General features: G+C 39.5%; 1 protein-coding gene across 35 annotated transcripts in view; it reads left to right on the top strand.

Moving 5' to 3' along the window:
* LOC120417793 (potassium channel subfamily T member 2) overlaps positions 1-13065 on the top strand; it is a 367487-nt gene that overhangs the window by 347922 nt on the left and 6500 nt on the right. For 12 of the 35 annotated variants that reach the window (XM_052710596.1, XM_052710607.1, XM_039579971.2 and 9 more), the window contains 10 exons: positions 1617-1722; positions 1787-2002; positions 2070-2233; positions 2306-2678; positions 3012-3224; positions 5596-5772; positions 8605-8625; positions 9908-10113; positions 10187-10475; positions 10548-10748. In XM_052710596.1, the coding sequence (XP_052566556.1) occupies positions 1617-1722; positions 1787-2002; positions 2070-2233; positions 2306-2678; positions 3012-3224; positions 5596-5772; positions 8605-8625; positions 9908-10113; positions 10187-10475; positions 10548-10748 (1966 nt within the window). Of the gene's footprint in view, positions 1-1616; positions 1723-1786; positions 2003-2069; positions 2234-2305; positions 2679-3011; positions 3225-3667; positions 4451-5136; positions 5306-5595; positions 5773-8604; positions 8626-9907; positions 10114-10186; positions 10749-13065 lie in introns of those variants that run through there. The other 23 variants (XM_052710597.1, XM_052710601.1, XM_052710622.1 and 20 more) reach the window with 17 other exon arrangements.

Raw genomic sequence — 13065 nt, 5'->3', positions numbered from 1 at the left:
GCGTATTTTTTCCTGAAAAGTCCTTATCATAATTTAAAACTTGTAAAAGATATCAAATCAATCAGAAAATTACTTCCAAGATACACATTTTTGAATATAAACATGCTCATTTTGTTTGACATGACATCTTTTGACATAGGTGAACAAAGGTTCATCCAAATTAACAAAAACAATATTGAAATTCTCGAGAATAAAAACAGCAAAACTAAAGAAAATAATTCAATGTCCAAAACTGAAACAATCGTGGATTTTTCTGAACAAACTTTTACTATGTTAACAACAAATACTTTAATATTTTAATTATTTCAGAAACTCGTTTAACCAACAAAAACAAGAAACAGAATTTGAAGTCATTTTTTTAACTATCTATTTCAATGGTAATATTTATTAATTTATATTCTCATTACTGTCCAAAAAAATGGGAAAACGATGAGGCTTCAGATGAATCATTTGGAAGCATGAGTTTTAACGTTCCCAAAATAAACACCGTTTGGAATTTTTCAGAACAAAATGATATGAACAGATATGAATCAAGCAACATTGTACATAAATTGGTATCAGTAAGTAAGTTCTGTATAAGGCTACTCAACTTCGGTTCAATTAAATTATTGGTGGAGGAAACCAAAAGGAGATACAGTTATTTACGTACGCATGTAATGCGTATGAATCTTACAAGCTTAAAAAAAATCTGAAATTGCAACAATATCTATGGCTTGCAAAAAAAATCGAAAAATTCATCATAAATAAATAACAATCAACATCGATAGCAATACCTACATCGTCACGACTCAAATACACTTACGATCAATCATCGGGTCATGCAAGGAACAAAAAAGTACATTCATGCATTTCACACCTGCAGCAGCATCCCTGCAAACTAATGGTTTACCAATTTGCTCAAAAATGCCCGAATGCAGTTTCAACCCTTTCACATCGCCAACCGCTGCAGCGTAAGCGCCAATTTTCCCAATATTCTCACTAGTGGCGTTAACGCCACCTTGTTAACAGCATAACTGCCCGTGCATTCGCTGCACAGATTCATTATGCTCTATTTGGCAAACTGAAAAAAAGAGGAAAACCGACTCCAGTAGCAAAGGCAGTGAAACGAAAAGCGCGATGAAATTTTCCCTCGGTTATATTTTCAGATCGATGGGAAAGTCGCCATCTGACGCCGAACCTTTTGCGGCCATCATCACTGGTTTCGCCGCGAACTAGTAAACTACACGGTGTTCGAACATTTAGCAGAGCTTGCCTCCTTTCCGCCTAACTAGAATAGTGTGAATCAAAAGTTGAAAAATGTTGTGTTCTTTTTTGCGCGCCTTTTTGCCATCATCACCAGCATAGAATAGTTCTGTTACCGTTGCCCTGCCTAGAGATATCGAGAGTTGCTGCTTGTGTTCCACGTGTTCGACACTAGATGCTAGATCGTGTTCATTTAGACTTTGAAAGTTTCAAGGGGAAATGCTCCAAGTGCTTTGTAATTTTTGGATTCCTCGAAAGAGGCGAGTTTTGAGCTACTTTATTTCGTGAAAAATGTCGTTTTTGGGGAATGAATTACAAATGGGTGTCATTGCGAAATTTACTAAATATTTTTTTCAAATTTGTGTTATTTGCAGGATTGTCAAAGGTTTCCCGCCCGTTTCACCCTTCATCGGCGTCAGCCCGACGCTTTGCTTCCTACTCAAGGAGAAGAAGCCCCTCTGCTGCCTTCAGCTTGCTCAAGTAAGCCATCCAAGTAGCCCATGGACAACAAGCCGTAGTACTAAAGACCCTTTCTCGCCACCAGGTCTGCGAACACTGCAGTTACCGTAACGCCAAAGAGTACCAGTGGCAGAACAAGACCATCATCCTGGCCGCCGACTACGCCTCGAACGGCATCTACAACTTTATCATCCCGTTGCGGGCGCACTTCCGCTCGAAAACCTCGCTAAATCCGATCATTTTGCTGCTGGAACGGCGACCGGATATAGCCTTCCTGGACGCCATCTCGTACTTTCCACTGGTAATGACGACGCGCTTGGTGAGCCATCTTAGTAGGTCATGACTAACGCACGCTTGTGGTCCCGCAGGTTTACTGGATGTTGGGTTCCATAGACTGCTTGGATGATCTGCTGCGTGCTGGGATCACGTTAGCCGAGAACGTGGTCGTTGTAAATAAAGAACTGTCAAACTCGGCCGAGGAAGATACGCTGGCGGATTGTAACACAATCGTGGCGGTGCAAACCATGTTCAAGTAGGTTCCGAGGGGTTTGGCGTGTGCATGTTGTAACACTGACGATTTCGGGTTGGACTCCTCCTCTTGCAGGTTCTTCCCAAGCATCCGCAGCATCACCGAGCTGTCGCAGAGCTCGAACATGAGGTTCATGCAGTTCCGGGCGCACGACAAGTACGCGCTGCACTTGAGTAAGATGGAGAAGGTAACTAGTCCCCCCGATGCCCTAAACGGGTTCGAACGAACCACATCTGTTGACACTTTTGATGATCTCCAACAGCGAGAAAAAGAGCGCGGATCGCATATATCGTACATGTTCCGGCTTCCATTTGCCGCCGGGAACGTCTTTAGCGCGTCCATGCTCGACACCCTACTGTATCAGGCCTTCGTCAAGGACTACGTCATCACGTTCGTGCGGTTGCTGCTCGGGATCGACCAGGCCCCCGGCAGTGGCTTCCTAACCTCGGTGAGTTGACCAGACCGCCGGAAGTTGTGTTGGTCTCGGTGTCGGTTTGTTTGTTCGTGTTCTGTAACAGAGTAGGCGGTTTCGGTAAGCTCCACCCACGTCATTTCTTCTTCATGGCCTTCTTGTCGTTCTTAACCTTGTTGCGGTTGTTGGGTTTTTCTGTGTTTGTTCATGCTAGTTCACAGTAGGCCGCACCCTTGGCTCGGTAAGCTCCTCCCACATCTTGTCTTCTTCGCGGCCTACTGAGCGCGTTGCACTGAAGAAAATTGTGCTCCACCTTTCCGCCAAGTGTCCCCAACTAAAGAGATGACGTCGCTCTCCCACATTTTGCAGATGAAAATCACCAAAGATGACATGTGGATCCGCACCTACGGCCGGCTCTACCAGAAACTCTGCTCGACGACGTGCGAAATCCCGATCGGCATCTACCGCACCCAGGAAACCAGCGCCTCGGAAGCGTCACATGTGAGTAACTCACCCGTCGCCGAAAAATGGCGACCCTTCGGATCGTTCGGCATTAGACATTGTGTGCGGTTGCGACCAACGGTGAGTCCCAATTTAAGATTGTTTCGTTTGTTATCGTTTTTATCTCTCTCAACTTTTTCGTTCAAACTATCTTTTTTTTTAACGCGACCAACTACAGAACAAAGGCTGCAACATTTTGCCTCTTCAGCCTACTTTGTTTACATAATTTTTACTCTCAACTTCTCAGCAGATTTAAAAAAAACTCTTTTTTCTCAACTTATCGTTTCTATCGTTTCCTTTATCCTTCACACTTCCTCTCTCGCTATTCTCTCTCGCTTTTTGCTCAACCTTTCTTTCGATTCCGTTTCTTTACCTCTCTACCTTCACCTTCTATCAGTTCCGTAAGTTTTTGGCTTTTTCGTTTCGTTTCTACTGAAACCCGACGCTGTCGTCACATACGTGCTTTCATCATCAACCAAAAAACAATAATCGCCCCCTGCCATACCACGCCCCCCAAAAAAAAGTAAACAAATTCGAGAAAGTCACGCCCCCTCACGCCACGCCAAGCCGTCAGCTGTCAAAACCAAAACACACTCTCGCCACACACTGAGAAAAAATCAACCGCCAGTTTCATGAGATTCACTCGAAAATCATCACCACAAAAGATAAACCGAAATGTTGTACATACTCTCCGGAACCGGAAACAGGAAACCCCGTCTGTCCCGTTTTGTTCTACTGAATTAACTGAGCGCGAGTTTAAACTTGATTGATTTCGAGACTCCTTTTCCTCACTTCTTCATGAATGAATGACTCGGCTGCGCTGCCTGCTACCGCCGACGTAGGATAGAACCATTTTTAAAACTACTCATTTTATTCGTCGTTCCTAATTCTGCTTTTACTCGTATTCGAATAACTCTCGTCACATGGCACGATTACCCGCCCAAGCTCGGGTTGCTTCCCTTCAGTACTACATTCAGTCTAGCTATAGATAGCGAATCGCCTCCTGCCAGTTGTAGAGACCTTCAGCTATCGTCGTAACTCCGGAAGCCAATCCCCAATTAGCGCTCGATCCTCGTTCCCCCCCACTTTAAACTTTCCCCCTCCCCGCCCTCAATCTTTTGCGATGATGTCTGTTACTTTCCAAACTTTAGACAACTTTCCGATTTTCAGTTTCTCTCAGTCTCAGTCTTTTGATTTTCTGTCTGTCTGTCTCGATATTTTGAATTTGTTCTGTTTGAAAATGTTTGAAGCGAACCGGTCGTCGCCACCGTCGTCGAAAAAGAGCCCCACAAAAGGACGAATTATTTGATCGCACACGCACACAGTGAGTCTTAGTTGGATAACCAAAAAAAGAAGTAAACTACAAGAAACTGTTGAGTTGAGCCACTTTGGTGAAAACTTTTCTCAACGTATGATACATTATTCGTTTGGTTCAAAACAAGTAGTTATGCTTTTCCCCCTTTCCCGTTCAAAGTCCTAGAAAACTTATAAATATTCAAAAATAATCCGGTGATACCCCGTAAATAACGCAAAAACCAGTAATCCTTTAGTTTGTCTTTAGTTTGCAACGAGGCCGCCTGGCCAGGTTCCCTGTCCCTCTGTTCTCTGTCCCCCTTTCAAACTCCCCACGTCACACCTGGTGCATGACCTTGTGAACTTTTCTCCCTCTGTCTGTCGGGGAAACAATGTTCTCCCGAAAACTGGTTTCTGGTTTCTGTTTCCCTGTGATTACCACCTTTTGTTTGCCCCCTCTCTCCTTACGGAAGAACAAGCTTTAGCAACATTCACTATGCTCGACTTTTGGGAAAAGTTCGTTTTGATCGTATTCTCTGGTTTCCTTTTTCTATAGTACATTCATACTCGTAGAGCAAACTGTAGTTCAGACTGTTAATCTTCTACCACGCGCGCTTTCAAAGTGCTGAGAAGAAGCTTTTCTCTGTTGCTTAAGCTTGTAGACATTAACGAACCGTTTTACGTTGGTTTTTTGTTTCAGTGCACGATCGATTGAGTTTCGTATTAATCCTAACTGACAAAGCCCGGTAATTCCGCCCCGTTTTACTTAAACCAATCATAGTAACCTGTTGCAAATCTCATGGCTTCCTTAGAATAGGTCAAGTTCACCACCACAAACCCCCAAACCCACCAACCACTCACACCCCACCATGCGCCGCGACCACCTTTGGTTTGAGGTTATGTTGTCATTCGTTGGAAGAAAAACATACATGTTAACGATTAATTTGAACACACACACACCAAAATCATAAATATATTTACTAACTATTATCTATACTCATTTATTAACCAAATTGATAACGCTTGCTTGATTTCGCATGTCCGTTTGTTTGTTCCGTTCCGTTACCGACCGAATCGTACCAAAAACCAATACAAAAAACCGTAAAAAAAAACCAAACACACATCCAACCAAAAAAACAACCATCAACCACATCATCAGTACGAAGAGGAGGTGGTCACGACGACGGCCACGGCCAGCAGCACCTCGGCGTCCGGCGTCCCCATAAAGGGCGTCGCGGAAGCTAACCTGCGGGGCGTCACCTACCGGCCACCGCCGGCACCGGTCCGCAAGTCCTCATCGTGTCTCGGGGGATGCACGGCCCGCCGGGGATCGAGCGTAAGTTTTAATACCTGTCACTTTGGTAACCAAAAAAAAAACACCTGCAAAAAAAAGATCAAAAACCTTCCACACCTCACCTCACGGCCCCCCACACACACCTTGTTTCCCCCAACCCACCACCCTGGAAAATAAATCACCATCCACCACCGAGTCAACCACCAAACCACCGCTAGAAGAAGTGAGTCAGGACACTACCGAGTACCGAAGGATCCCTCATCTTGACCGTCACCACAACCTTCGAAATCCGTTTTGCGACGAAGTTCCCAGAATCTTTGAAAGATTTCAAAACAATCCATCTCCTATCTATTTTTTTTTTACCACAAAAAAACATTCTTGGTGTTGAAATTTTGTATTTTTTCGAAAATCTGATTGTTTTTTCACTAATTTGTCTAGTTTGTCACTTTTAATTATTGATAGTAGAGGAAATGCCATTGAACTTACATGGCGATTTTTTTCAGTGTAAGACCAATTCTCCAGAATTTCAGCCACTGATTATTTTTTGATTATTTTGGTTTGGCTTAAACTTTGTCAGGGCCCTTTTGTATGACTAACGAAGCAATTTTACATCAAATTGGGTTTTGCAAACAAGTCTTCATTCGTAAGGGCAATCCATAAGAAATTGGAAAACTTTTTTAAATTAATCTAAACCTTTTTTTCTTTCCTATTGTTAAACAGAAACTAAGGGATTTCTATGTTTATAGGACATATTCAAATATAACTCTCTTTTATTGCAATTTCTTTTTCAAAAACCAAAAAAAAAACTTGCCTGATATGGTCTAGCTAGGGCAAACAATTTTATATCTGGCAGTGTTGCCAACATGAATCATGTTTTTTCTTTTCTTTTTGAGATTGTTGGAAATATTTTTCAAAGTTTATTTCGCCCCGCCCCTTCTAAATTGGTCCGAAAAATCATGGAGCAAAACAAATATTTTTTTTCAAATCCTTAAAAATTGCATTGAAACCAGAAGTATATCAACTGAAAACATTCTAATATGGGGCTCGCTTGAAAATATTTTGAATTTTTATAAAATTCTAATGTAGAGCACCGCAAAAACTGTTTCTCCTCGCAAAAAAATGTTCGTCAATATTTAGATATTTTTGAAACTTATGTTCATTCCAATGTTGAAACCGTGGCCTTTATTTTTTTGAATAAATTCATCTAAAGCTTGATTTTTACGAAATTTTCGCATATTTTATTTTTCCAATCTTGAGGTCACATAAAAAATAAATTTTCAAAAACAGTGATTTTTTATTGACTTTATTAACATAACACCATCAACTTGATAATGGATTCCCTTCTCGAGATATAGAGACGAACCATTGGTATAAAAGTCACAAAAACGAGGTACATAGTATATTTCTGTTGGAATTTATCGTATTTTTATTGTTAAAACACAAAAATCTCAAAATATATTTTTTACTCTTTACAGAACAACCTTTGAATATTTTCTTGTCAACTGTTCACTCAAATATCTAATCTAACCTTTTGGAGGTCGCGTGTTTTGGCGTTTCATACAAGTGCCCTTACACAGTGTGCACAAAGTACACGCATGCAACTGCTGGTGGGTTTTTAGATGTGAATCTATTGTTTCTTTTTTCTAAGCCTGTTCAAAATATTTCAAAATTAATTAAAAAAAATTTTGTCTAACCAAGGAAATAAGATTTTTCAATATTTGACAGTTGCATTTACACTACAAAAAAGTTTGTTTAAAACTCAATACAACATTTTTTTATGAAAGTTAATCCTAACAATTTTAAAATGGCCAAAAAACTTAAGGACGTATTTTTGTATTTAATTTTTATATTTCAGCATGAGCTTCGAAAAATTTAGTCTAGCATTTCAAAAGGTTGCATGATACTTTAAAAAGCCTTTTTGACAGCGTTGAAATTGTTTCAACTTTTTTTCTATGAAATTTAATTTGCAATCTAAAAGTATTCTTGTGGAATTTTGATTGAAAACCATTTTTATGCATTTTTTGTCAACTACAACAACGAAAATACAAAAAGCATAAAGTTTGTAAAAATATTGTTTTATTTTATTTATTTGTTAGAAAGGGAAATAAAAATTTCGGGAACTATTTTCTCTGATTAATGCAAATCATAACCTACAACTTTGCCGCAGACACCAAATTGATCAAATGTTACTTCTCAAAATACTGATATTCGAAACATTGCATAGCACTTTTGCATTAACAGGCCCCAAATATGTGAGAAGACTTGTATGGAGAAACCAATGATTCCAAATGGCTTATTTGGACATAAAGAATTGATGGCCAAAATTCATCCAAATGAAAAACACAAAATCAAAAATCTTGAAAAAAAACTGCGAAAGGCTAATTGATTGCTCACGTTATTATTATGCTCCCTCCAAAATTTGTAAAACCTTCTGAATTCCCTAAAATCGTCATCGGATTTCTTCTCTATAAATAGTTCTTTCACCTAAACACGCTTTTTGAATTGTTGACACAAAAGCTTTTGTTGCACAAGAAGCCCCAATAAATTGTTTTATCTATTATTTTTAACAATCCATTAGGCAAATTTAGCAAAATTTAAAATCAAACATTTTTTAAAATTTAATCACCTTGAAACTAAATTGGCATGTTTGTACTGCATGATGAAAAATTCAACCACCCCAAAAATGTTTACAACTTTTGATCAAATTGGCAGCAAACACACAAATTTACTTCCTTAAAAAATTCAATCACTACCAAAAACACAACCACCAACACCAAAACATTCACACAAAAGCCCACTCACTGAATCTTTTCAATCTTTAAAAAAAAAGATATCGCAAAAAATATACAAAACCCACTAACAGACATAACTCAGATCTTGCAAGCCTTTCCGAGGGTAAGTATCGCATCTGCCGCGCCAAGTCAGTTCAGAATCAACAGAAAAACTGCATCCATTCGCGTTTCGTTGCGTGCACTTCTGTTGCCCGACCAACCCCCGCCCGCGTTTTGCTGTGAGAATGACCCCCATTTTTTCCCCACACACACACACAATGTCACAAACATAAAACAACAATTGCGACTAACAGCAGCGAAAACATTCATGAAATCAACCTCCAAAAACGAAAGAGCCAAAAATAACACTAGGTTACGTAGTTTAGCGATGCTCCACACTTTTGAAATCGATGAATGATTGCAACTCTTTTGGTAGTTTGCATTTTTGATAATTATTGCTGAATTAGTTAGATTGACACTTTTTCCTAACTCGTTTTAATTCGTATCAATTAGAAAAACATTTTGTTGCAACATTAAACTAATTGGACTTGAAAATTTGATTGGCCAATACATTTTAAAATTCATCCCACTCTTGTTGAAATTTTACAAATCATAACTGCCAGCACTGGAAGCACACACCCACAAATACACTGAATGAATTTCACACTTCACATTTATCGCAAGCCACAAATGTTTCCCCAGTTTGGTTGGATGTGCATATATTTGAATGCACCGATTTTCCTGGTTTGGATTTGTTCAGTTACATGTTACTAACAGTTTTACTAACATAGTGTAGTTTGTTATGTTGGGCAACAGCTAACAAAGGCAAAACCGGCTGTTTCGTTACATTTATGTGTGTGTGTTTATAGTTGTACAGCAATGCATTTTAGCAGGTTTTACGATGCTCACCTTTTTATGGCGCACCTACTTCTCCCCCAAGGCCTACTGGACCTGTTTTGCGGGTCTTCCCTTGAAAAAAAGAACCCCCTCACGCGCCTCCCCCGCCAACTGAGCCCCACCAATGACGTTACTAATTGTGATTATTTTTCTTCTCTTCTCTTTCTCTCTCTTTCTCTCTTTTCTCTCCCATTTCGCTCTGTGAATGCGTCTTGCCCGAATCCACCTCCCGCTGTCAAACTGTGTGCGTTTGTATCCGTGTATGTGTGTGTGTGTACGTGTGTCCTTGTGTCATGCTCAAACAATAATAACAACAACAACAACCACATGCACACACGTGACGTGCCATCGACGCCGCATTGTGGTATTGGTTTTCGCGTTTTTTGTTATCTACCGGGGCGGCATTGACGGCCATTTTCTACCGGTTGTGACTGGAAAATGGCTGCTGCGATCTGCCCACAAAAAAAATACAATCAAAAACAAAAAAACGCGAAACTCATACAAAACAGTACTCAATCAATATGGCGGACGAAGCGCGCGACAACCACATGCAACAGATCGAACGGGCGGAGATTGCCAACCTGGTCCGAAGTCGCATGGAATCGTTGAACTTGCCCAGCATAGACTACGATGACGTGAGCGAAAAGCGGAACCACCTGTCGTACGTCATCATCAACCCGTCCTGCGACTTGAAGCTCGAGGAGGGGGACATTATGTGAGTGTCTAGAGACGATAATCCCGTTGAAAAGTTTAACATAAACTTGTTTTGACCCCATTTTTTTCCCCAGCTACCTGGTCCGACCCTCGCCCTTCTCCGCCCAGAAAACGTTCGAACGGCACAACTCGCGGCGCAAGTCCAACATCTCGTTCTGCTCGAACATCAACCTGGCAGCGGCGGCGGCCGGTTCCCGGCGCGGATCGGGCATCGGACTGAACACCATCGGTGGCCCTCAGTCGATGTCAGGTTACGTAACGCCCCGAGCTCCCCCGCTGGTCACAACAAAATCGAACTCTTTGTCTCTTCCAGATAGTCCTAATGCGTTGGGACAGATGAGGGGGCGAAGCAATTCGCTCAGGGTAAGCACGCCTAGACGCAGTAGACAAGCCGCTTTGGATGTGACGCTAGCAAAAGCCGCTCAATCCATTCAGTTTCTGTCTCCACAGATCGACAGTGACATTCTACTGCGGCGTTCCAACTCGCTCCGGCAGGGACTACCCAACATCGGCAACTCGGGCCGGCGGAAATCGTCGCTGGAGGAGATTGGCATAAGCCACTTTGCGACGCTGATGCAGGCGGCGAACCACTCGAACCCGATCAAGATCGCCCTCAACGGAAGTATAGGACTGGAGGTAGCCACACAAAACAAACGAAAAACCACGCCTTCATCAAACCTGTCGCTTCATAACTACCTGTCTGCCTAACTATCTGTGTTAAACAAAACAAAACAAACCAAAACATTCATCATCCGTCGATTGTCACTTGTCTCTCGTCTTTACCATGCATCGAAACTGGAAGACCAAATCGAATCAAATCTGTGTGTGCATTTTGTCCAGTGTGGCACATAAATGCGTACATTACGCCTACTGCGATGCAAATTCAAATAAAAGCCGTAATCACACTTTCTCAGTTTTGTGTCCGTTATTAATAGACTGTAAATTTACTTGAAAATGAGCTTTCAAGAGACTTTAACCTTGTTGAAAGAAGATAATCATAACTCAAGAGAAATTTAATGTACTTTCCAATTTGCAATGACTCAGAAGAGTTTTTTTTTTTTTCATTTAGAACTTTCATTTTGAAATTTCACGGAATTTTGTTTTTTGAATGCAAAGAACTGCTTGAGTTTGATACAATCAAAACCTTAAAAGAAATATATGAAAATTACTCTTTAAAAAATAAAGAAACTGCCATGTTCCAATAAATGCCGAAAACCGTGAATTTTCATATTTTTTTTATTTTTTCAGGAACTGCTCATTTTTAAAACAATGCAAAAAATTAAAAAAAACTGGAATGGTATTTTGAGCTGCTTGCTCACGCAAAAAAGAATGCAAAAACACTTAAAAATTAATTTTACAAAACACCTTCTTATTTTTCAAAACAAATTTATTTTCCTTATTTCATACAACCTTTTTTAAAAGAATGTAAAACCCTATAGATTTTTTTAGAGCATGTTTAAAAACTGGTCATGTTGATAACAATACAAAAAAATTCAGAAAATGCTTCTATTATTTTTTAAACTATTTATTTAAAAACACTGGCCATGTTGAATAGAATGCAAAAACTCTAAAAATGTTAATGAAAAAAACAGTTGTCGAACTTTTTTTTTAATTATGCTAAAATCCATGGAAATATTTTTTTTAACCAAGAAAACGATATGAGCAATTCTCTACCAAAACCGGAAATGGATTTTATTTGTATTTTTTATTTGGCTCAAACTTTGTGGGGGCCTTCCCTATGACCAAATAAGCTTTTTTGTGTCATTGGTTCACCCATACAAGTCTCCATACAATTTTGGCTACTGTCCATACAAAAATGGTATGTAAATATTCAAACAGCTGTAACTTTTGAGTGAATTTTCTGATCAATTTGGTGTCTACGGCAAAGTTGTAGGTATTGTTGAGGACTATTGAGAAAAAAATAGGTACACGGACAAAAAATTTACAAATTTTTTAATCAACTTTTTTTTACAAAAATTCAATTTCCCAAAATACGATTTTTTTGATTTTCGAGATTTTTATGTTTTAGGGGTCAAAAATCCGCTACTTTTGAGCCATAGAGAAACATGGTCAAAAAATCTGCCGCCGAGTTATGAATTTTTGAAAAAATAGTGATTTTTGGAAAAAATCGAAGTTTCATGCAAAAACTAATTTGACGTTATTTTTTAATGCAAAATTGAAGTGCTCTGTTTTCAAGATATAGCCACCGAAAGTTTGATTTTAGCGAAATATTTGCAGTTTTTCGATTTTTAAAAATAGTGACCATGAGTGATCATTTCTGAAAATATTTTTTTTTTTTTGAAGAGTTCAGAAAATTGCTACAAAATTGTCTAAGAGACATTGAAGATTGGACCTCGGGTTGCTGAGATACAGCCGCTTTTAAGAAAAAGAAACACGAAAATTAAGTTTTCTAAGTCTCACCCAAACAACTCACCATTTTCTAATGTCGATATCTCAGCAACTAATGGTCCGATTTTCAATGTCAAAATATGAAAAATTCGTGAAGCCACTTTGCGACGCTGATGCAGGCGGTGAACCACTCAAACCCGATCAAGATCGCCTGTGGCTTCTCGAAAAAAATATTTTGAAAATTTTTAAGTCAAGACTAACATTTTAAAAAGGCCAAACATTGAATATTACGTCCTTTTAAAATGCTAAATTTGATTTAATTTTTTTCAAAATATTTTTTTCGAAAAGATCAAAAAATTTCACGAATTTTTCATAATTTGACATTGAAAATCAGACCATTAATTGCTGAGATATCGACATTAGAAAATTGTGGGTTATTTTGGTGAGACTTTAAAAAATTTCAATTTTCGTGTTTCTTTTTCTTAAGAGCGAGTCCACGAGCAAAGCATACCCATCTCGCATCTACCTCACCAATCTGCCTGAAATTTTCAGGGGTTGTTTGTACATATAAAACTAGCATCTGGCCAAAATATGAGCACTCTAG

The sequence above is a fragment of the Culex pipiens genome, chromosome 3, assembly GCF_016801865.2.
Source record: "Culex pipiens pallens isolate TS chromosome 3, TS_CPP_V2, whole genome shotgun sequence".
In the NCBI taxonomy this organism is placed as follows: domain Eukaryota; kingdom Metazoa; phylum Arthropoda; class Insecta; order Diptera; family Culicidae; genus Culex; species Culex pipiens.
The sequence above is the reverse complement of the archived record's forward strand: the minus strand, read 5'-3'. Positions and strand labels throughout refer to the sequence as shown.